This window comes from Pagrus major, chromosome 7, assembly GCF_040436345.1.
Source record: "Pagrus major chromosome 7, Pma_NU_1.0".
NCBI classification, from domain to species: Eukaryota; Metazoa; Chordata; class Actinopteri; order Spariformes; family Sparidae; genus Pagrus; species Pagrus major.
This window is the reverse complement of record NC_133221.1, coordinates 6,707,598-6,733,142: the sequence shown is the minus strand read 5'-3', so window position 1 is coordinate 6,733,142 and position 25,545 is coordinate 6,707,598. Positions and strand designations below refer to the sequence as shown.

Here is a 25,545-nt window from a genome sequence, read left to right as displayed (position 1 = left end):
CCTGACAACAATTTGCATATGCTCTGTTAGGTTTGGGCAGACAAACCTGTGCTGAGCTGCTAAAAGAACAAAACTATATTTCTACAGCACGCTCTAAAAGATTGTAGTCTTTTAGAAACAGGCTTTGGGCTGAGAGCTACAGATATTCAGGGACAGAAAGACACATTTGTTGACAATAACCCAGTCTTATCCTTTTAGCTGTTTGGACATGAAGACTTTTTTAAATCGTCACATGAAAGAAAAAAGAATTGCACATTAAAAGAAAACATGAGATTTATTATTAATCATCAGCACAACATTGACATCAACACAATCCTCCCTTTTTTGTTCTGCTCATCTGAGTGCAATCAACACCATTAAATTAAATGTTAATAAATAATAATAATAATAAAAAAAGAAAAAAAAAGGTTATTTACAAGCAACCAAATCATTTTAGCATCATGTTTTGTAATTATAACATAAAAATATAATAATCAGTCGTACAAAACAAAAATTCTGTGCAAACAGCTTGTAAATTCAGTGGGCATTAACATTTTTTGTCTGACATTTTAGTGAAATGATTAGTTATGGCACCCTGGACACTCTTTTGACACGTGAGAAAACTTATTTCCCCAAATAAACTGAAGAATTTTGAAATAACTGACAGCGTGGTCACGTTACTCTGTTAGCTGCTAATTATTTACAGTATCTCCACCATCACACCACCAATGAAATGAAACATGAGCAGTGTAGTGTCATATCAGTTGTTTCTCTCAATGTGCAGTAGTAATACTTATTGACAATATTCACATTGTATGTGACTGAGGAGGTGATTTGATCCCTTTTTTCTTTCACAGCTGAACAGTGGAGGTTAGTAGGAGTGAGCGGTGAGGGGGCCCTGGGTTAGATGGCATGAAAGGGGGCAGCTGGACGCCGGTCACCGGGGTATTTTCAGTTATGGCTTTAGGTCACTGTTACAGTGAGTCATCATGCAATGCTGAAGCGTGGCCGGTGCTGGCCTGCCGAGCAGCCACATTAGAAGGCTGCAACATTCCCTCGCAGACACAGTCGGGATGCCCGGCGGGAGGTTTTCGGCTGCAAATAACCAACACTCCTTTGTGGCCGTTTTGACCGCGCTCCACCAACACTAACAACTCAGGGTCCACACAAAGAGACAAAGACAGATTTAACATCAGACACCACGGGTCATGCTAAAATAAACAACCACACCACCTCCGCCGTGTCGGGCTGTAGCATCCCGGTGACGCATAAACAAATACACAAACTTGCAGACGTGTGTTTTATGCAAAGTCTAGCCAGTAAACTATTTTTTTTACCACGTAATTCTCCGACTCCATTTAGAGATCGCTGTTTAAGGAGAGTGTGAATCAAGTCCTGAGTGAGAATGCTACGTCAATTTCAGCGTCTAACAATAGAAACGGTTTTACTTTAAGATGGAACTGGAAAATTAGAGAAAATTAGTTTCCAACGCGAACGAGACATCAAACTTTTCCAGTTACTTTCCTTGAAACAAACTGGATGTGCACAATTTACTGATGTGATTAATGAATAATTTATGATATTTCTGTTCAGGACGTTTCTAAGTTCATAATTCTGAGAGGACAGCTGACAATAAATAAGTCGGTTAAACTAACTCAGCCTCCACAGAGAAAATCATCAGTTAGTCTTTGCATCAAACACGTGTAGCAAGTGACACTGCTTCGTCACACCAAGTCTCCCTCTCAGTAAACACTCTGTCCCTGACATAACTGTCTGTCTTTCACATTTCCAAGTGGAACTTTTCAGAACAAATTAAAGGGGATGAATCCGGGTTTGATTCTCTGGTCGAAGCGCAGGCTCTGCTGGATGAAGACAGGGACACCCTTCTGTTTTAAATGAGGCCACAGGCTCGTCTCAGTCTTTAAGAGGTCAGCTTGGAGTAGTTGGGTGGGGAGAAGCGTCTTCGCAGGTACTTGAGGATGTAAAGGGGCAGACAGCTCACCAGCGTGATGGCGGTCACCTTCCACAGGAACGATACCGTGGTGATGAAGTAAACGTCTGGCATGGACGAAGAGTCAAATATCAGAAAGAGGTTTGAGGAAACAGACATACAATGTGTGATATATCAAAAGTGGAATTTTTTACAATTTCATATTGGTATCGGCATCTGCCCCAAAAATCAAGTATTGGTTGGGCTCTACTACAGTTGCCATAATTTGGGGCTTTGAAGGATTTATATTTAGGTATAATGTTTATATGGAGACAGTAAGTTAGCTGTGGGTAATGCTATGCAAGCTACCAATTACTCCACACTGTAAGAAGTTTAACTACAGCAAAGTAGGTAGAAGTCTAATTTGGTTAGCTACATGGAAAAAGCAGGTCAAAGTTTTTTCAAAAACACTTTTCCCAGATCACACACGAACCAAAATACACTAATATTCACGAGAAAGTGGAGCAATGTCAGCTTTAAATTACAGCAGAGAAGCAATGCTAAAATAAAATTAATAATAATAAAAGTAATAATAATAATAATGATAATACATTGTATTTCTATAGCACTTTTCAAGAGACTCAAAGACACTTTACATATGAACATAATGGGGAGTACTACTGCATATGTAAAAAAAAAAGTAGTATAAGCCTTTTGTGGCTCCAGAGGAAGCTGCATGTAATCTGATACTTTAATGTAAAGTCACTTTAATGTGTAAAATCGGGGACGTTACCCTTTAAATTACTAGTTCAGTGTTCTTTAATCCTGGTCCTGGAGGGATGTTATCAAGCTTCAACAGAGTTTGATAACTTTTGATTCAGGTGTGACGGGGCAGGGAGACATCTCAGACATGCACACAGCCCACTACTCCCCAACACTGGCTGTGGGATTTGTTTTAGAATTTGAAAAATGGCCCCTTATTTTGAATTATGTTATCCTGAATAAGCTATTAGCAGCTCCTGTTTGCATTGTACCCATGGGTGTACAAACAGCTATCACTGGTTATTTTGATACTGATTTTTTTTTTTTTTTAAATGTGATGATTCACTGGGAAATTCTGGGGTCAGTCCTCGTAGAAACAAGAAAAAACATGAAACTGGTTCCAAACAAATTCCCTTGGAAAGTGTCCAGTTAAGTGTGTAAACTGCACATGCAACAGAAGAATAGGCTTTAAAATCTATTCCAGTCCGACTTCAAGAGGGAGCAAAAGTGTCCAAAAAAGGTTCCCTCGACCACATGCCAGTCATGATGCTCAGTGGTCGAGATTGTAGGCTGAAAATGGGGCTCCACGCCTCACATAAAGCTCAAAATAAAGGCTTGGAAAGCTCTCGGTCAGTGTATTGTATATGTCACGGGTCTTAATATGGCACAACTAAAATTGGCTTATTTTTTAGCAAGCTCAAGTAAATAAATGTCCAACATTTATTTACTTGGAAACATGCAGGCTGTAATAGAGTCATATAAAGACCAACAACAATACACCCTTCCTCTGCTGTAAAAGTTGTTTTGTTTCAGACTTTTGTTTGCTATGAACACATTTTTTTGTCAGTGTTTTTTTCTACAAACACACCTCTACTGTAATAAACACGTGAACCTTGGTAGTGCACAGGAAACTGACAGGACTGTCGGCATTTCCTCTTTGATACTACGGTGTGCCCCGAGCCTCTTCCACACCAGGACAACTTGTCAATGCACTCACCTTTGGCCTTCCTAATATCCAGCATAACACTGCTTATTGTACACCAGAGGCATAATAAGAACAAGCAGGTCTCCCCTACTGCTGAATGCTGACGTACTATTTCAAGGTCAACAAAAGCACAATAACATCAATCAGGCTGTGGTGAAATTAATGCAGACAGCGTTTGTTTTCTTGTCTCGATGAAATACGTCGCTGCAGGCTCGGCGTCGCCTTCTTTGTTGGCGAGATAGGAGTTTCTGTACATATGTTTTTGTGCTCACTCACCTATGAACTCGTGCAGGAAGACGAGTGAGGCGACGTAGCAGGCCAGGCTCAGGAGTTCGCCGACTATCATGAGCCAGTGCCACGTCTGAATGGTCAGGGCCACCATCAGCAGCTCCGTCAGGATGAGAGAGGTGAAGGAAATGGCTACAATATGGACGAACTCTGACTCGAAGAGCAGCAGCGCTCCGTACATGATGATGCTCCCTGTGGAGTGAAAAGAGGGCACAACTTGAGAGTGAGACCCACACAACATTTATCCAGGGCACAGTCAATCTTTGGTTTGAGGGTTAGGGTTAGGGTTAGGGTTAGGGTTAGGGTAGGGCCTCACTGGATAGCTGTAGTTACCAGCATCTAGGTAGCTGACCCCGGACATACGCGGACATAGCATCATATTATCATGTAAAAAGGAAAATGGAAAATGTTGCATGGAAGAAAATTGAGGAATAGATAAATCATTAATTGTGTCAAGACCAGGTGAGAATCTGAAAAATAAAAGTAGTGAGTTAAAGATACACAGAGGAGTAAGACTAATCAATTCTGAATGTATTTTATCTAATGACTGGAGGCAATGAAAAAAATATTAAAAGGTTTGGTTTCATCTATTCTTAACCAACTGATTGAAGGACATGAACTGTCTTTTCACCCACCATTTCAATGACTAACAATGTTATCTTCTGATTTATTTAATTCTTTGTGACATTTCTGAGAACCTTTCACTGCCTTTTGTTGGTTTGACAGGCTTCGAACTGAACGTGATTCACTTTTTTTAAAAATTTATTTTCCCTCCCAGGATCCTTATCCCCTCAGATAATTTCTTTCATTAACTTGATATCTTTTAACACCACTTGATAGTGAAAACTGGAATTATTTGATCACCGTAAACTACTAAAATACTAAAATAAGGTGCCGCAGAATAAACTATGAGTAAAGTGATACCAACACGCAGAGCTGTGGTTTGGAAACCAGGCCCTCAGTACTTATAATTATACAGCAGCTTAAGATCAGTCATGCAAAAGTACGTTCGTGTTTCAACAAAAATAGATAAAAGTTTCGGGGCGTAGCTTATGATGCCCCTGTAAACACCTTTTCACTGCAAATGGTCCATGTTGGGGAGTAACCTCAGGCTTTTTGACAAACAAAGTCAACACAAATAAACTCCTCCACAAGTTTAGAAGAAAGTGTGTGGGCTGTTACAGCGTAATGTGTCACAAAGGAGAGAAGAAGCCTTTATTTATCTTTGCTCATCAGTTTTTTTTACCCCCACCCCTTGTTATGACTGCCCCTCAGAACAAACGTACAAGGAGTAGTGGCTGACAACTCCCACTATGAAATTGGACACCCCTTCAAAACCCTCCAACGTCATCAGTAGATGTTGACTGTGTTCACGTTAACAGACGTGACGGGACATTTCCGACACGCTGTCTTCATCTGCACTGATATTAGAGGAGTGGTACAGAGTCTAGAAACCCTGCTGCTGGACTTAAGTTAAATGTTGGGCGTAATATGTTATCAAAAGGGGGTGAATACAACACTGAAATAGATCAAAATGTCAGACTGTCATGCATAAATCAGCAATAACAGGGTAAAGTTAGCTAGCTTGCTCGTTAGCTACTGAGACGAGAGCAAACTACTAGCAATTGTTTTATGCTTGTTATAAAAAATAAAAATAAAAAAAAAGGTACATAACCCATGGTCTGAAGTGTGAAAAACCTCAGTTGGGACAGCAATGCAGCCCTAAGACTGTCCTACCCCTCTATTCCAACAAGAACTGGGACACTCTTAAGGTGTGGACAAGCAAAATGGAGGGGTAGGGTTAAGTAGTCGGTGCAAGGGGTGTATTGGGATTGGGCCTTGATGTCTGATCTCGTGTCTTGTACATCTGCAAACAACTAGACAAAAATGTTTATCTAATATACTGTTTGAATGCTTCAAAGTGACTGCTGACTCTGCAGACTCTGATTATTAACAGCAGTTTGTACAAATTCTTCCTTACCTTGATAGATACTTATCAAGACCCATATTAGAAATGTCTTGAACGACAGCGGTCGACCCTGTGGAAAGAAAACAGCAGAACTTCATATTTACCACTTCTCATACATGTTTCTGTGTATTATATTTGGCTGCACTGTAACAGTAAGTGTGTTAACATTCATTTAATACCTTCAAGAGATCTTTGTACAATTCTGGGTACAACATGGCGACCTCTGACTTAACATCTTTGTCCAGCACCAGGGAGAAGACGGGGAACATGGTGTAAGCAGTGGAGTAGCTGCAAGAGACAAACTCATGTGACCTCAGTGTGGAGAATACAGTATGTTCTCGATAAAATGGCAAACGGACAACAAGTTTCACACATTTCTTTGTTAGATTCAGCAGTGAAATTCATCAGTCGAGTAAGTCAATACTTTCACATTTTCCCCCTTCTCGCATTTCAACAGTGCTTTAACACAGAGGAAATGCCAGGGAGACAAGGCAGCCAAATGCTCTCTTGATAAGTCATCGCCAGTCAGAGTTTGTATCTCACCCAATCGTCAGGAATCCTTGGTAGAGTGGGACCGAGGCAAAGTAGAAAACGGAGGAGAAGACCGCCTGGGGAAACAGAGAAAAGAAACAGTTCTTCCTAATGGCATTGTTTACGGTGATGGTTGAAATCAGGGGCATCAATTTTCAAATGGGACGTAAGTACAACCCTGATTCCCAAAAAGTTGTGACGCTGTCTGAAACGTAAATGAAAGCAGAATACAATCATTGCAAACAAACAGAGTTTCCTGACAACAGTTTTACAAGTGTTCCCAGCCCGTGTAGTAATATCCTTTATACAATCATGTGTTTCACAAACTGTTCCTTGCTTGTGAATGACTGAGGATACCCCTTTCATACCCAATTATGATACTGTCCCCTGTTACCAATGAACCTGTTTACCTGTTTCAAATGTTTCAAACAAGTGTTTTTGAAAAATTCCACAACTTTCCAAGTCTTTGTTGCTCCTATCCAAACTTGTATGTGACATGCTGCAGGCATCAAATTCAGAATAAGCATAAGCATAAGGCAAAACATCAAATATATTGTCGAAATCAGGGTTGTAAACTGTTTTTATATCACAGAAATACAAGAAAATGAAAGTCTTAACATGAACCTGGCACAGTGGAACACAAATCAAAAGGCTGTCACACTCTGACTAATCATTTAGCTAAACCCCACACATAAAATGCAACACCACAACAATCCTAACTCTACCGCAGCGCTACTGCTTTACTAATTCCAGCACGTGTCTTCAACATATGGATGATGCCAATATTGAGCTGTCAACTAGTCCGCCTACCAGCCAGGCGGCCCCAAACCAGACAGGTCACAGCTGCGGTTGCGGTTGGTGTTAATGTGAGACATGTGGAGGAGGGCCTCCCTAAAACCCCAAAATCCATGATGCAGTGAGTCATGGGCTGTCCCTCCACAGCGGGGGCTAAGCTTGGACTGGGACATGGGAACTGGATTCGGGGGGGCTCAGAAGGGCACCACGGTCTGACTCCTCTGAGTCACTGAGCACCCCACCCTTCCATGACCACCCCTGAAACTTCTCCCTGCCTCGCCCCAATCATTTCCTCCTCACATTTAGATTTTAGGTGTTGTGGATAACCATGACCCAGATCTCCCTGCCCTTAACTTTAATGTCGATAGATCAATTCTTTTCCTGACAATTTACGGTCTTTCGTGATAGCTTTGGCAAACTCTTGCGGCAAAGAGTCAAACGGGCTGACCGCTGAATTCCTGCCTTTAAACAAAATATGCTTTCCTCACATGCCAAGAGCAAAACACTAAATCACATGCTCAGTCTTCAGTACACAGCCACCTCTTGCTAGTACAAATTTTGATGTTTATTACTCAATGTACTGTGCGGATCACTGAATCAATGCGTGTTTGCAGCACTGCATGCAGCATTTCTAATTACTTGCATGTCAAATGTATGGCAGTAGTGGAAAGGGAAAAAAAAAAAAAGGAAAAATGCTATTTCCTTCCTTTGATTACTTTCAAAATGTTCCAGTTACAACAACATTGAGTGACTGTTACAGAAGTGTAGAGTCGTAGAAGAGTAGTTCAATGCATTTTAGATTAACTGAAAATTAAACTTATCAGGGAGGGAAATAATGAATGTTGACACTTTGATTAAAGGCACTTCTTCTGTTTGGTACAGAAGACAAAATGTGAGCTGATGCAGTGAAGAAAAATCTCAGTCATCATTTTGTCTTTAATGAATGTAGGATTTACTCTATCAAACTCGATCAAACTCTGGATGTTATTATCTATACTTACAGTAATACAGCCTCATACATTAAATAAAGTAATTTCAAAAGTCACTCTCACTCTATAATTCAACATTTTTCTCATAGCTTTTTGTATAAACTTGTGGAAATGACCGTTACAGACTCAGTGTTGTTACTGCTTGACAGCATCATTTGATTTTTTCATTTATTATTTCATTTTGTTTTAAAGGGAAATCATTTTAAAGTGTAATAATTGTTGCTATGGAAAGTAACCCTAACCCTTAGTATAGCATTTTGTGCTCAGAGTTTTGCTGAATAAAAAATAATTGTGAACCACTTGTAATTCAAGGGTATAATTCCAACATGACTGATGAACACAAACCTAAATGGCAGCAAGTTTGAGTTGTACTCTACCTGCATGGCGCTGATGCACAGGCTCCTGTGGATGACAAACTGGCTGAGGGCTGCAGACCGTTTGTAGCTGTTCCGACCGTGGACCATGAGGAGACGGCCTAAATGTTTAAACTGAGTCACCGAGAAGTCGGCGGCCAGCGAGGCCTGCTTTCCTTCCTGTCGAACACACAGAACAGAGGGCAGTGAGGACAAGCTACAAGACGTCTTTGCTGACCTAAAAAAACAGTCCTTTGGGTGGTTATTATGAATTGATCGTACGGTGACAGACATACAACTTTGTTATTTGGAAACAGAAAAATCAGACTGAAGGTTGACTCCCTGCTAACATGACATTACTAAAAATCAGGACTCTTTAAGATTCCTGCCTAATCTTACTTATTTTTATAAAGCACTGAAATGCTTTTGAATATATTATGTTAATCCTTAATGAGCAGTACAGCGTCCACAAATATTTTTTTTAAATATTTAATTTATTTTAATATAACTTATTTTATTTGTATCATTATTTGAATTGTTTGTATTATCTTTGACTTTATATCTTTTATCATTTTAACATCTCATCTTGTTTTGCTACATCACTTGTAAAGCACTTTGAATTACATTCCTATATTGATTGATTAATGATCATTCTGCTATTTTTTTCTCAGTTACTCCATTAATTGTTAATCCTGTAAAATCAAATACAAAAAAAAAAATGTTTTATCCAACCAACAGTCAAATACCCCCCAAAAATTTCAGTTTACTGTCAGAAGAAAATATAAATATATAGAAGATATTCACATTTGAGAACCAGAGAATGTTTTGCATTTTTGCTTGAGAAAACTACTTAACATTATTATATAATATAATATAATATAATATAATATAATATAATATAATATATATATATATATATATATATATATATATATATATATATTAATTTCAAATATTCTGTTGATCAAATCGGCAATAAATCACCTAATGATTTCAGCTCCAATAACCCAAACCTAACTGTGTGTGACATTCTGTCATAAAACAGGGGGTTATGTGCCAGACTATTTCTTGCACATGAGTACTTTCTTGAGTCTTGTTGTAACCATGAGGTTGTATACAACCAGCAGAGAATTCAGTAAGATGCTGCTCCCATCCATGAGACATTTCCATACACAACCTCTGGTAAAAGCAAAACTTGTTGTTTTTATACTTCAGCTGTTGTTGTTACATAAACAGGATATACAGAGTACTACAGAGTAGGCAGATTTTGTTTCTCCCTAGTCAAGGCCAGGCTAGCTGTTTCCCCTTGCTTCCAGTCTTTATGCTAAGCTAAGAGTGGTGGTGATCCTCTCAACTAACTCTTATCAAGAAAGGGAAAAAGTTAATTTCCCAAAAAGTCAAAAACTTTCTGCAAGTAGTATCATTGCTGACACATGTTTGAGGTCCTTGTCTGAGCAAACTGTCCATCATAACAGGGATTTTACAGAGAGGTGACTGATTAGAGACTTTTGCTTTAAAAAAAAAAAAGCAAAAAGCATCCTGTCATCTTTGTTTCCTCTACTCAGACAATAGATCCTCATGAAGAGGAATCATCTGTGTGCGCACGTCTCTGAACGTAAGAGAGATCTTGACAGGAAACACAAAGCGAAAATCTGTGAGAGCGGCACGTCAATGTGAGGCGATGAGATGGAGAGAGTCTTACTTTTCCCTCCACTCCCACGCCACAGTCGGCTTCCTGGATCATGCTGACATCGTTTCCTCCATCCCCTAAGAGAAAACAAAAGCCATGGAGGTGTCAGGATTCACATCAGTGATTCACGAATACAAACTGTTAGTGTGTGTCTGTGTGTGTATTTCACAAGGCACTCCCTAAATTTGGCCTGATAAAGAGATCAGGACTACAGCCAAAGAAAGGAAAATGACATATCTGTTTGGAATTTGCAAAATAAAGGGTGAGATAAAGGGGTGGGTGATACGGCTGAAATTCATGAGAAAAACAATATCAATTATAAAAAAATATCCAATAACACAAAAAAGTCACAGGAAAATATTCTGACTGATTGATGTTCAAACCAGTGAGCTGCTTTCCACTGTAACACATTAAAAAACTAAGATTCTATTGAATGGCAATATTATGAATTATATTATCAGTTATCATGTGTCATCATCTTCATCATTATCATCAAGTGATACACAGTACAACACCTGTTCTAAAGAAGAAAACACAATGTGATAAATCCTTTTTGGCCCATAATCAGTTGAAAACCATGATGCCAGCAACATGTTTCAAACATTTGTTCATTCTAAGGATAGTGCCAGATTTTCGAATATTCGAATAGTCGTTAAATTAAAAAGATCGAATAGTTAATGCGAACAATATATTTTCCACTGTTGTTTCCCTTATTTTTACCGCCGCCTTTTTAACATTTTACACAGCGTCCCAACTTTTTTGGAATGGAGGTTGTAAGAGAGTTTTTGTCTTTGATTTTGTGAAACACATGCAAAATCTAATAATGGAGTTTAATATAACTTAATAACCATTTCCTGAATTATAACAGCGGAACCAGATGAGTTTAATGAAGCCCGACATGGCTAAGTGGCCTCAAACTAAGTCAGAAAGAAATAACTTAAGTTAACCCATTATGTGGCCGTGGATATGTAGTGATACGAATTATGAAAGAAAAACATTTCTGTAAATGAATCAAGCTTAATACATTACATTTGCAAATGATTGCATTCTGTTTTTATTTATGCTTTACACAGCAGCCCAAATCTTTTGGAATTGGGGTTGTAATTATTAGTATCTGTGTACACTATAATCAGCTCTGTTTATTTGTGGACTTTTATCAGTGGTTATACTGGGAGGGCTGGTGAGGTTTGTGGTGGAAACAGATAAATATATTTGGAGAAGGATGTTGAGAAGGTAAAGAAGCTGTTAAATGTTAAAAACCCACAGTAAAAAATAAAACTGTACAGACTGAATTCCCCCATGAAAAAGCTGTTGGCGAGTTTCTATTTTCTACTCACCTACAGCGCAGGTGAGTTTGCCTGTGCGCTCTTGCAGCAGCCGGACTATCTGAGCCTTCTGAGTGGGGGTGCATCGGCAGCAAACCACAGCGGGACACTGACATGCAAGCTCCATGAACTCATACTCATAGTATTTCAGACAAACCTGCAAGAAACCCACAAGAATGAACGAGTGAGCGCCACTTATAACTGATCTCAACTGTGGATCTTTAATACCTCAACTTAACTTACAGTTAAGCTCCTACTGCGGTTTAGAAAGTGACTGTGACCACAGATACCACTTCCAGAGATGCTTCAATGGCAACGAGTTTTATCATGCATCACACAGAAAACATGTCAGAGTTTCATAAAGAGATAGAAGTCAGTGGGAGGAGGGTTAGAAACACAGATGCACTCAGACTTTACCTCAAGCGAGTCCCCTGATATCACCAAAGCGCAGTCGTGTTTTCTCCTGAAAGCGTTGAGCTCCAGGTGGGCTTCCCCTCGTGTTGTCACCTATGGCAATGGAAACCGCATTTAAGAATACACACACAAAAGACACTCACAAGAAAAAAAATTATCTACGATGACAATCTGTCTGTCTTAGCATCCTGATTGTTATCAGACCGGTAGCTCCTAAGAATCAGGGCAGCTATTTTCCCTCCAGGTGCAATGACGGCAAATGTTAGAGCAACAAAATACCAAAATGATAAGGCTGGATGATATGACGAAAATATCTATAAGCCATCTATTAGGAATAAACTGAGTATTTGGTAACACTTTATAATAACCACTAAGCGACTGTTTATTGTAAAGTTAAACTGATGTTTTTTTACTCACTGCATAAAAATTCATTAGGACAGTTCTTATGTATTAAGTTAACATGAGACTGTTACTTTAACTGTAAGACATTCATACACCTCCATCTTGTAAAGCATCTACATATTTTCATTTTCCAGTTCTAGCATTACTATTAAGCATCAACTTCAGTTACATTTTTAGCTCAACAAAGCAGAACAGAACATGTCTGTATATTACCAGATCATCTTAACAAATCAGATCAGTGAAGCCTTAATATCAATACATGGGGGCATGTAGGCAAAAATCACTTCAGTAAAATGAACTGTGGTCCATGCTTTTCATTTTTAACACTGTTAACTACACATTCTGTCAGCTTTAAATTACAATCTGCCTGGAGACATGACTTTAATTAGCTGAATTTTATAAAACCAAATCATGATAGAATCATATCATCAAGACATGATTCTACTAAAAAAAATTAGAAAACTCTCACTCTACTACCTGAGCAACACACCCAAATGAAATGTGTCTTCATTAGGGTAAGTTATAATTGTTCAAATACATTAATTAACATTACAAAATGTCCTTTCCTGTGTATAGCTAGATTATAGTGTGTTATAAACCATGTATTAAATGTTTATGGAACACACAAATGCTTGATAAGGAGGGTCAAAGTAGTACAAAAATCAAAGTTGGAATGTGGGGGAGTATACTGTATTATAAAATCAACTGAGGTCCCTAACAATTGTGCCAGGTTCAAATATAGACTTCTCCAAAAATGCAGCACTGACAGGGCATGGTGTTAATCTGTCGACAAGAGTTATGCTCTGGAATGAATATCCTTCAACCGCTGACTATTCATACGTCAATCCAGATCTGGCCATTGGTGGCCACCAGGAAACTAATCCAGATGTATGTGTTGCAGGCCCAGTCAGCACTCCCCCATCCACTGGGACGGAGGTTTTCAAGCCGTGCCAACCATTGTTATTCTCTTCCAGTAACCGCAGTTGTACGCAAGTTGTAACCTTCCTATATGGCAGGCTCTCCTTCTGCTCTGGCATGGCTCCAGAGGGGAAGGCAGAGCGGACTATCAAAGCCGCGGGAGAGCCCGAAACCTGCAAAACATATTAGGAAGTGAGCCCTCTGCATGTTCCCTCTGGGAGTGGTTCAGCTGGTTTCTCCTCTGTTTGAGCGAAGGCCTGTTTGTTCTCTTTGACAGTGGTTTGGATGCTTTTGCTGGTGGGAGGTGATTTATTCAGCTGTGGATGCTGGCTTGGCCTGCATGCGTAGTTGTGTGGGGCTGTCTGACCACTAGCTAATGGGTCTTGGTCTCACAGAGGATGGATGCCCGTGGGTCGATGGAGTCAGGAAACTGTCAGTGCTGCATTGAACTGGGATGAACCCTGTGGTACTAAAATCAACTATTACCCACTTTATGTGCATATAAGAGGAAGAGGGGTCCTTGTCTCGCACTTACGGATCTGAAGATGTGGATGTCCTGGTTGCGGGTGATCAGATGGGCGTTCTTAGCCGTGCATGTGGCTGTTTCAAGCTTGTCTCCTGTCAGCATCCAAACCTACACAGAAACAGAGTGACATGTAGCAAAGATCTTTTTTTTGATTCAGAAGATGCACTGATGTTTGAAAAGACATTCCAATTAAACTTGTATATTCATTTCTGTTATCTGTTATATACTAAGGTTATAAGAGAATCTAAATGGTTTATTCACTCAAATAACAAAAAAAGGATTTCCTAACTGCAGTGTTTTGGGGTTTTATTTATTATTACTGGCTTCACTCAGATTCAATTCTTCATGAAAGGAATCTAATTTCTACTGCTAATGAAGACATCTTAAAATGTCTTCATGTCTTTTCAGAAGCAATGTTCCAGTTACTCTGGATAATCCTTGCAAACGTTTTCATCAGAACTACTTTCTATGGAGGAAATAGTCCCTATGGAAACAGTTGGCAGCATGTTCTGTGGTTTATCAAGAGTTACAGGACCATTTTTTCTGGGAGGATCCAGCTATTGAATTTCCAAAATTTAAGTTTTAAATGCTGACAGCAGCTGAAATAAAATCCCATTTACCTTCACTTCACTGAGGTGGAAATCTTAAGAGACTAAAACCTGATCAAATAAACCTAAACCTTTCTGTATGGCACCTGGAACCAAGTGAGATTTTCTTCTTGTTCTTTTTTGTATATTGGGTGAACCAACCCTTTATATCTCAGTGACTAATCAGCTTTCTTGGTCCAAATGCTCATGTGGTCAGATATTTTATATCAACCATCTGAGGCGCAAACCGACCACTTAAAATTCTCCTTATAATTCATTCAAATTCACTTTAATCTTGTTTTCTTTATACTTCAAGGAGGCACTTGGATGATGTTTGTTCATGTAGATAGATATGAAAAACATATGTCTTGTTTCTATGTTTAGTTTTTATGAGTTTGTTGCTACTGAGAGCTACCCCCCAGACCTTGATGCCTGCGTTGCGGAGGATCTCCAGGGTGGGCCTGACATCCGTCTGGAGCTGGTCCTCCACCCCAGTCAGACACAGCAGCTCCATCTCCATCTCCAGACTCTCAATCACTGTTGCCACCTTCAGAGAGCGATCATGGACGCTCAGCTTGGCCTGGACATAACGTGCCTGGGGAGCAGGAGAGCGATGGGAATGTTTTGAGTGGGAGGAGATTAAAATAGTATATGGTGGAATAATTGCAAGACCAAACAATGGAAACAGCCAGGAATAGAGGGAGAAAGAATAAAACAACTAAAACAGGGTTTCCCTACAGTGTGCACACATGAGCAGATTTTTTTTGCCACCTACAGAGATTAAACTGTGCAGCATGAATACAACCCATTCACCACGCACAGAAATTTGCATGTCAGCTATCAAAGTTTCAGTTTAAATACAAATTGCAAGGTATTTGCATGCATGCAGCCCTTAGAGCTACTATGTTTCAGAGAGCTGGAAATACAGAACAGACATGATCAATTGGTTAACGCCCATTGTCGGTGCTCCAGCTCCAGGGCAATTTGCGAGTGAGATAAAGCAAAAACAATCTGAGTGTGACTCATACAGGAACACAAACTCTGCGTGTGACTCAGTCGGTGACTCACTGCTGCCCACCAGCTCTGCTCACACAATTATACACTTCAGTAACGGGCCTGGGGGTGAAGACTTCAGGGGAGACAGCCCAGCCCTGCTCAAACAATGAGTGGGGCCTGGGTGTGTGCGTAGGAGGGTGGGGTGTATGGACTGGACCCTCTAATTACCCAGCAACACACTTTGACATTTAGAAATACAGAACCTGTTGCATGAAATATCATTCTGCATTTGTGTTTTGGCAGTGTGAGTGTAAATTGAGATATCTAACACACTGTTGATGTTTCTGTGTGTCACCAGCTCTAACAAAACATTAGCCAGACAAACAGAATTTGAAAGTATTGTGATGTTGAGTCCAAATCTCAGGCTTAATTTCACGAGACAGCACTTGCCTCAAAATCCTGATACTGCTCCTCTGTCAGGGACTTCTTGGAGACCACAAGGACCCTCAGGCCTTCCCTCGCCATGTTTCCACACTAGAAAACAGAGTCAGCAACATCTGGATTCAGCAAGTCTATTAGCCTGTGAGTCATTTATAACAGGAATAAAATCACTGTTGTTACATTCATCATGTCTCGAAAAAGAAGGACCCTACCTCCTCTTCCAGCCAGTCATTATACTGAACGATGCCTGCCATCACCACATCAGCACCCTTCATGTAGAAAGTGATCTCTCCTGTAGATTCATCCTAGAAAATAATTATTCCAAGTGAGATATAAATAGGATGTAAAAACCTGATTCATCTTGCATTAAAGGGGAATTTTGGTATTTTTATACCTGAGCTCTATGTTTACATACTTTGTTTGTATAAGTGACTAATAGATACAAAACATTTTGGAATCAATCCAGCAGATTGTCTCAGACAGCAGCAGCGAAACGGGCTGCAATGGCTGCCCTGTAATCTTTCGATGGTCAAAGTAGCTTAGCTGAAAGTGGTTGTTTCGCCACTGACAGGCTCAAATTATTTGTCTGTGTCTGTCAACATCATTGAAGAGAACCCTACAGACGTAGACCTTTTTGGAAAGGAGTAATATAGTTAACTGCCGCAATGTCGCTCTTGCCAAATCCACCAGACTCCATTTAAAGAAGTGATTTTATCATCAAAAAATATACTTTATGAAATTTGACAGAAAGAAATTAGCACTCACCAAAATCATCTTTGGTCATCTTTCTACTGTTCCAGCAATCTATCTCTGGTTTGATCAAAATAAACAACCCTTAATTTACCCCTGTAAATGTTAAAATATCAGGAGAGGAGTGAGATGGAGCACTGACATCAGAGAAGCAAGGGAAGCAGAAGAATACTTCCACAACTTGCTCCTTGAAATAAGGATTTATGTCCACTAAACCAGAGATGTAGACTTTTGGACCAGTGGAAAGACCAACCAATAAGTTTTATTTTGTTTCTGTCAAGTTTTAATGAATTGTGATAAAACTAATGATAAAAATAATGTTTTTGTGAGAGGATTTGGTGAGAGCCATAGCAGCTGTTTCTGGTTAAACAAAAAGGATCTTATTCTTATACAAACAGGTAAATCTTTGAGGTCGATCTGTAGGGATCCTGTCGAATAAGCCACCTAATTCCAAAACTTTACCTTTACCCACCAAAATATGTTAGCATAGATCCCAGGGTTTAAAAGTACCAGAAGTCCCCTTTAAATACCGGGGTGTGTTTAACTGAGAAGGGATTTCCACTCCATACCCATGTGAGCCACGGTGCACGTGCACTATTTTATGATTCTGTGTTGCCTAGGAAATGCATAAGTTATTTTGGTGTTCACCAGGGGTTTCAAAAAGCGTTTAAAAATATTGTCATGAGGAAGTCATGTTTTCAAATCCCAGGCTTCCTGAGTTATAGTGCAGCCAACAAAAGTAATGTTAGTCATCAGACTTAGTCACAGGTTATTACAAGGTGAGGTTTTTCTCGGATAAAACTCTTTAATATGAATCTGTTTTTCTTTTGTTTGCCTTGTTGAAGTTGGAGTTAAGTTCCAATCGCCCTCCTAGCAACAAGCACTGGTCTACATTGTATTTCAAAGTAAGCTTAAGCAATTGGCCAAACTAGGGAATCAATTTCTTTGAATCACACAAGAAATGAAAATGCACAACAGCTGCTGCAAATCAACTGGCTAAAGAGAACATTAATGATCAGCAACAAAATGATCTTGGCACTCACTCGCACAATGATTCCCATCCTCTTGCTCTCATAGGTGAAGGGGAATATCTGCAGGATGGTGAAGTTCAGTATTTGGCCAGTAGGGGTCCGCAGCTGCATGGAGGACTGGTCTCTACCCACCAGGGTCAGACCAACGCTCTCTGTCCACTGCACCAGCGACACCTATCAACACGACATAGTAAAGACTTTAGTGTGTGGTCATTAAAATATGGATGTAAAAGGTGAATATGATAGCTAACATTTTATGTTTTTATCAAATTATACAATATAATCATCACTCAGGTACAAGCAGCAAAAGAGAAAAGTGACCACTGCTTTTGATTATTCTCATGGTAAAACCATTTTGTCAATATGATGTTCCATTTATTGAATTAGAAAAGATCAAGCAAACAGTGAAGGGCACTTTGGACTGAGCAGGATGTGAGAGAGCACAGTAACCATTCAGCTTTAATCAATAGCTCAAGCATTTTCAGCACTCAAGTGTATTGATTGATAAACTAGGGTCCATTTCTGAACTGAAAATATTGTTTTTCCTTGATTCTGTCTGAAGGACACAACAAATGACATCCATTAATACAATGTTAGCTTGTGTGTGTGTGTGTGTGTGTGTGTGTGTGTGTGTGTGTGTGTGTGTGTCAGTGTGAGGAGAAAAAGAGGGGAGATGACATTGCCCAATAACTTCCAGACCAGAAGCCAAATCACAAAGCCAATTCATCAACTATCTTCTGACAGGTTTAATAGCAGAGCAGCCAAATGGACACAGATGAGAGAAAACAACAAAGATTGCCATGTTCCACTTTTACAACCACAGATTGTGCGGTTTCAAAATTCCTTATTTTGGAAATACATGACCACGTAGTCTGACAATGCCTGACCCGAAGCAGTTTAACGTCAGAAAAGCTCAGACTACCGTAATGTTTGTCATCCAGGTTGGGAAATATGAAGATTGTGCTTAGTCACAGTCTAGAAATAATCACTGTGGAGGCATTCTTGGATCTGGTGTCGGCCACAACAGCACCACCTTGTAACAGCGGCATCTGGGTTGGCTGCAGATTTCTAACTGGACTGAATAACTTTGCATCCAGTTGGCTTGACTCAAAACCACCAGATGGCTGACAAGTTTTTTATGAGCCGAAAAGCAAAGTGATTCAGATAAAAAAACTCTCACTGGTGAATCACACAAAATGTAAGTCAGCCATCTGATTCTTATGCACAAGATGATTCTGATTTTAATGTAAGAGCAAAAAGAACTGTTTTCGTTTGCATGTAGATATCTTGTATATATCTTAGATATATATAAACTGTATGTGGTAAAACGTCACTTCTGACCTCATAGGTAAAACCATGCATTCAACAGTCACTGACAGTGTGTCCATAGTGCTCACAGCCAAAACCAGATCTATATTAAGACTTCCTGAAAGCTGTAGGAAAGCAAACTGAATCTTGCTCCAGATTGTATCAAACTCATACAAAGCAATCTTCAGGGCTCAGCAGCAACTCAAACAGTCTAAATTGTTATCCAATGTGACCTAAAAGAATGAAACGGCTCAATTTCCATCTCACAATATAAATCACAAATCTTTAAAAAGGACAGATGCACAGGACTCTATTAAAATGTGTTATCAAAGAGGAAATTCAAAAGGGGATAAGTGCAATGGGCCGGGGAGCACATTAAGGAAATCCGTATTTACGCCGCAGGAAATGGATCGAAGTCAGATTCCGCAGCCCTCTTCCTGATGTTCAAAGAATTCATACTGATCAAGGACATAAATGTGGAATGCCGTTTGGCCTTCAATTAGAAAGCAGTGAAGACACTCAAGATAATGGCCTGTAGTGACAAAAACTCTGCATCTTGAGATCGGAAGTCTGTTCTCCCGTTGGGCCTTCCATGTTTGTCCTTGAGAAAATGATGTTGAAGTAGATTAAGTTCACATTTCCCAACAAGTCAAGTTGAAATATTATCAACATATATATGTAGGCCTGTGTGTATTTGTGTCTGTATTTACATATACCCTCTGACGGATGTAATGCAACTGTTTGTTTTATAAATGTGGAAAAGGATGCAACAAAAAAAAGCATTAAATTGTTAACGTTAAGTAATGTGCGTGTTGTTGCTATTATTGGTTCATTTACCCCTCTTCTTTAAATAAACATATTTTAATATTTTCACTGTTTTTTGAACTGTTTTTTTTGTCTTTCAGTTGCTTTTCTTGTATTAAACGTTCTATCAGTATATACAGTGAGGAAAATAAGTATTTGAACACCCTGCTATTTTGCTATTTCTCCCACTTAGAAATCATGGAGGGGTCTGAAATTTTCATCGTAGGTGCATGTCCACTGTGAGAGAGATAAACTAAAAAGAAAAATCCAGAAATCACAATGCATGATTTTTTAACAATTTATTTGTGAGATATAGCTGCAAATAAGTATTTGAACACCTGTGTATCATCTAGAATTCTGACCCTGAAAGACCTGTTAGTCCGCCCATTAGAAGTCCACCTGCACTCCATGTATCATCCTGAATCAGATGCACCTGTTTGAGGTCATTAGCTGCATAAAGACACCTGTCCACCCCATACAATCAGTAAGACTTTAACTTGTAACATGGCGAAGACCAAAGAGCTGTCCAAAGACACCAGAGACAAAATTGTACACCTCCACAAGGCTGGAAAGGGCTACAGAGCAATTGCCAAGCAGCTTGGTGAAAAAAGGTCCACTGTTGGAGCAATCATTAGAAAATGGAAGAAGCTAAACATGACGGTCAATCTCAATCGGAGTGGAGCCCCATGCAAGATATCACCTCGTGGGGTCTCAATGATTCTAAGAAAGGTGAGGAATCAGCCCGGAACTACACGACAGGCGTTGGTCAATGACCTGAAAAGAGCTGGGACCACCGTTTCCAAGGTTACTGTAGGTAATACACTAAGACGTCATGATTTGAAATCATGCATGGCACGAAAGGTTCCCCTGCTTAAACCAGCACATGTCAAGGCCCGTCTTAAGTTTGCATATGACCATTTGGATGATACAGAGGAGTCATGGGAGAAAGTTTTGTGGTCAGATGAGACCAAAATAGAACTTTTTGGTCATAATTCCACTAAGCGTGTTTGGAGGAAGAAGAATGAAGAGTACAATCCAAAGAACACCATCCCTACTGTGAAGCATGGGGGTGGTAGCATCATGCTTTGGGGGTGTTTTTCTGCACATGGGACAGGACGAGTGCACTGCATTAAAGAGAGGATGACTGGGGCCGTGTATTGTGAGATTTTGGGGAACAACCTCCTTCCCTCAGTCAGAGCATTGAAGATGGGTCGTGGCTGGGTCTTCCAACACGACAACGACCCGAAGCACACAGCCAGGAAAACCAAGGAGTGGCTCCGTAAGAAGCATATCAAGGTTCTAGCATGGCCCAGCCAGTCTCCAGACCTGAACCCAATCGAAAATCTTTGGAGGGAGCTCAAACTCCGTGTTTCTCAGCGACAGCCCAGAAACCTGACTGATCTAGAGAAGATCTGTGTGGAGGAGTGGGCCAAGATCCCTCCTGCAGTGTGTGCAAACCTGGTGAAAAACTACAGGAAACGTTTGACCTCTGTAATAGCAAACAAAGGCTACTGTACCAAATATTAACATTCATTTTCCCAGGTGTTCAAATACTTATTTGCAGCTATATCTCACAAATAAATTGTTAAAAAATCATGCATTGTGATTTCTGGATTTTTCTTTTTAGTTTATCTCTCTCACAGTGGACATGCACCTACGATGAAAATTTCAGACCCCTCCATGATTTCTAAGTGGGAGAAACAGCAAAATAGCAGGGTGTTCAAATACTTATTTTCCTCACTGTACATAAAGTTTATTATTACCATTGCTTATTACTATTCAAGAAGCATATGACCTGCCCTCCAGCAATTGAATGATGAGTTTTCTCTCAAGTAAATTTTTTGTAAGACCAGAGAGAGCTGAGAATGTTTTCTCAGTCCAATAAATACAAAATATTTTTGAATGATGTTATAAGATGATCAGATATCAGATGATAAAATGTTAAAGATCCTTTCTAGACATGTTTGAAAATGTATAAAAATAACAAATACTCTCCTGGAAATAACAATTTCTGTCTATTGGTATGTTTTTTCACAAACAAGTTAAATTACTTTGTTAAAATCGCTCTGAGAAAGCAACCCTTAGTGTTAAACTTGGCACATGGCTCAAACATTCAAGTGAAGTAAATCACTGAAGTTATTCATGATACATCTTATAGGATATAAAAATGAATAAAGATATTTCATTTAAGCCAAGATAATTGGTAGTAGGGCTGCACAATAAATTTAAATATTATGGACAAGTGCAATATCCAAATCACAGAAGCTGCAAATTTTCAAAAAAGGTAAAATGACAAAACAGCATTATAATAAAGTACTGTTGTGCTGCTGAGATGCCCTGGCCTACAAAGTTTGATCCCCAGATGTAAGAAAAGATGTTGAAAACAACTTAAAACCATCAAGATTTTTCAGAAGTTTTTCATTGAAGTTTTTTCAAAGAAAATGAAAATTGTGATGCAAAGATGATCATTCCCACAAATCGTGACTCATCACAATAACTGTCAAGATGATGTCAACATAATTGTTTAACCACATAGTGCAGCCCTAATTGGTAGCACATGCCTTGTGTGTTTTGAATAAAACAGCATTTTCTTAGTCTCATAAGGAGTACTTAACCCTTCTCGAACATTAATATCACTATAACTGGAGGAACATGTATTTTATGTGGCTGGACATCATACCTCATCTGGGCTGGAGGCCTGGTAGACTCTGCATGTGTCTTCGTAATGCTGCTCGGCTTCGGCCTGGTCTGTCACACCGTTGGACTCGTACACTGGTGTCACGTTGTGCACTAGGGCGATGGCCTTCACAGCCTCATGAACTCTACTGCTGATGGTCTTGCGGACCTTAGTGGCTGCCGGAGCTCTGGAGGCTGGAAGGTCATGGGTGGGCTGAAGAGAATTACAGAAGGTATTGTGATCAAAAGACGGAGGTTAAAGGAATGTGAGTTATATAACAGAGTTATAACACCCTTTCCAAGAGTGGTCGTTCATTGTTGTCAAGGTTTCCTTTAAGAGATTGCAACTATTGTTGCCAACAGAACTAACAATGTGTACTGTTAAAAAAAAAAAGCTGTAGGAGTGACAATCTGTGCTGTTGCATTGAATAAAAAATAACAAGATGTTTGAACAGTATGTTGGAACACTTATATAACTCTTTGATGCAACAATAGATAAAGACACACATTCAAAAAGCTTATCTAAGAACAGATTTACTAGCTGGAGAAATGAAGGTTTTAGTCTGAGAACTAGCTTCAAAAATGTAAGTTTCAATCATTGATTTGGCCTGTAAACATAACCAGATGTTTAAAGTAAATATGAACAATTTGCTTTTGCATTGTGGCCTTGCTATTTTTAGAAGGCCGTGCGTTCCAGGGGTTAATGGTAGCGTCATTAAAGAAGTCCGGTCAGTGCTTCGCTTGTGGGCTAATCCTGTTTCCTGCTTCACTAACCTCTGGTGTCAAGGGGGACAAAGAGTGACATCTGAGGTCAGGAAGCATTCAACCAAACAATAATCACAAACTGATATGTTTCTTAAAACAATGCTCATGTCTGTTTGTTTGACCCTTTCCCGAGATTTGGGAATTTCAATCTCTTCTTTTCAGTTTGTTTTCTAAATGGTGTGAGTGAATTTGCTAAAGACATTTTTTTCTATCAAACTTGTGCAATGTGTATACTCATGCATGTATTTTCTTTTTACCTGTGTGTAGGCGCTGAACACATGGCTCTGTACTTCATCCATTGAGTCCATCCCATAAGCAACAGTTCCAAGGTGGAGCCTTCTGAACACCATTTCATTTTGAGTAAGAGTCCCTGGTAGAGATTACATTACAGTGAAACTCCTCCACAATAATAACAACTGAAACAGTTAACTTCCATATGCCCTACACCTTTGCATAATGATTGCGAGCACAAAATATAAAATGGTATCTTAGATTTTGCTAAATGAATATAATTTTGGAAACTCTTCCAGCATCAATATCTGTAGTGGTATTTTTACACCTTTCACACATTACTTAAAGCAGAGTTTGCATGCCACATATGGTGATTGGGAAAAAAAATGGTACGGAAGCCAGAAGGCTTCCCTTCAACACTACACGCAACCTCTGTATCCTCACACTCACTTTAAAAGCATTTTCCGCTAGTATATCAAAAAGACCTCAGGGGCCTCGCACGTACATTAGCCTGACCTGCAGACCCCGCCGGCCTTATCACGGTCTGGATGGGAAATGGCCAATCATTTTATTGGGCATGAGGGCTATAAATCTGACGTGTAACACCTCACGCCTGAGGAAATGCATTGGTAGAGGTGTTGTGCTCTAGAGGTGTGTATGGATGAGAGACTTTAGGCTTTGTTTTATGATTTAAGGGGCCAATAAGTAGCAGGTTTCCAAGAGCAGAGACCCCACCAGAGAACAACCCCCCAGGGAAGTTACCTAACTTTGTCCTACTGGATACTTCCTTTGCAAATCCCAAGCACTATAAACTTTTATTTTAATACTCCACACGGTGGCCTCAGTGATTGTTTTGGCCACACAACTAAGAGCATGTTAATATGAAGTATTGTGATTTCACAGCCATTTCCTGCAGTCTCACCTGTTTTGTCAGTCAGCAGATAGGAGATGCGTCCAAGCTGTTCAGGTATGGTGCTGGCCCTCACCATCGTCCCAGGGATCTTGGAGTCTTTCTTAATCATCCAACTGAAAACCATCTTTCCCATATCCAGATTGACACGCAAACTGCATCAAATGAAAACAGTAAATATGTACTTTTTAATGCCTTGCATGTAAATACGATGCAACACTGCAGATGACTATAAAGTAGAGAATCTTAAGTCGCACCTAATGGGCACAATGTGAGAGAAGAGCAGCAGGAAGCGGAATATCTGGAGGTACCAACGTCCAGCGAAGTGCTGGAGGGCCACCATAACCAGTGACACCACCACCAGGGCCCCAAACAGGATCTTAGTCAAACAGTTCACTTCCAAGTCAAACAAACCCACCTACCATGAGTAACAGAGGGAAACATTATGAGACAGATGAATGTAAACAGAAATGGTCTGTGTATGTTAAATATGTAGGTCTAAGTAAGTCAATATTAAACTAATATTGATAAAAACACAAGTTAAAAAGTACACTGAAAAAATAAAAATAAAAATACAGAATGAATCTATTAAGGATAAATTAAATCGAAATCCTCCAAACTAATACATCCTCATGCAAAGTTAATGATCAAATGTTGGTTTTCAGGCTCTGGCTCACACTACTGTACCTTGTGCCTTGGGTTGGAGGTGTTCATGACACTGCGCAGCTCCCTGCCTGTGTAAATCACAACTCCCACCACTGTGCCTGGAGTGAGGGAGAGAAAAGGGCCTTAAAAAACTGCCTCAGGTCAATATAATAAAACAACAACTTAAAACACAGCTTGTCAAGAAGACATTTCCCAGACTTACGATCTTGACATGAATAGACTTTTTCAAATGAAGAATGTCATTCGGAATAAAGCATGCATATTTCAAATTGCTTAATGGATAACATGTGACAGTGTGGTCTTGATGCACACTTTCTTTACCATTATAGTTAGTTGCCCCCGAGCTACTTATAAATAAGCTAAAATTCTTGACCGTTTGTGTGTTTGGTTAAGCCATCAGATCAACAGTTGCGCAGGAAGTAACGCTTCAGTGCAACTCTGTGCATTAAGTGCAAAGGCTGGTCCTGGCTACTTCCTGATTATTAGCTGCCTTGTCAATAGAGCTGCACCATCAGTCACATATT

The 25,545-nt window shown here is 39.7% G+C and overlaps 1 protein-coding gene across 1 annotated transcript in view; it reads right to left on the bottom strand.

Moving 5' to 3' along the window:
* Positions 1-255: 255 nt before the first annotated feature.
* Positions 256-25,545, bottom strand: part of atp9a (ATPase phospholipid transporting 9A) — a 35,979-nt gene continuing 10,689 nt past the window's right edge. The window contains exons 10-28 of the mRNA XM_073470591.1: positions 25,043-25,119; positions 24,613-24,773; positions 24,368-24,510; positions 23,472-23,584; positions 22,454-22,663; positions 17,674-17,835; positions 16,093-16,185; positions 15,890-15,973; positions 14,868-15,038; positions 13,866-13,964; positions 12,014-12,103; positions 11,609-11,753; positions 10,284-10,348; positions 8,606-8,761; positions 6,457-6,521; positions 6,093-6,201; positions 5,926-5,983; positions 3,933-4,136; positions 256-2,037 (exon numbers count right to left, since the gene is read on the bottom strand). Coding sequence (XP_073326692.1) covers positions 1,901-2,037; positions 3,933-4,136; positions 5,926-5,983; positions 6,093-6,201; positions 6,457-6,521; positions 8,606-8,761; positions 10,284-10,348; positions 11,609-11,753; positions 12,014-12,103; positions 13,866-13,964; positions 14,868-15,038; positions 15,890-15,973; positions 16,093-16,185; positions 17,674-17,835; positions 22,454-22,663; positions 23,472-23,584; positions 24,368-24,510; positions 24,613-24,773; positions 25,043-25,119 — 2,342 coding nt within the window. The 3' untranslated portion in view covers positions 256-1,900. The remainder of the gene's footprint in view (positions 2,038-3,932; positions 4,137-5,925; positions 5,984-6,092; positions 6,202-6,456; positions 6,522-8,605; positions 8,762-10,283; positions 10,349-11,608; positions 11,754-12,013; positions 12,104-13,865; positions 13,965-14,867; positions 15,039-15,889; positions 15,974-16,092; positions 16,186-17,673; positions 17,836-22,453; positions 22,664-23,471; positions 23,585-24,367; positions 24,511-24,612; positions 24,774-25,042; positions 25,120-25,545) is intronic.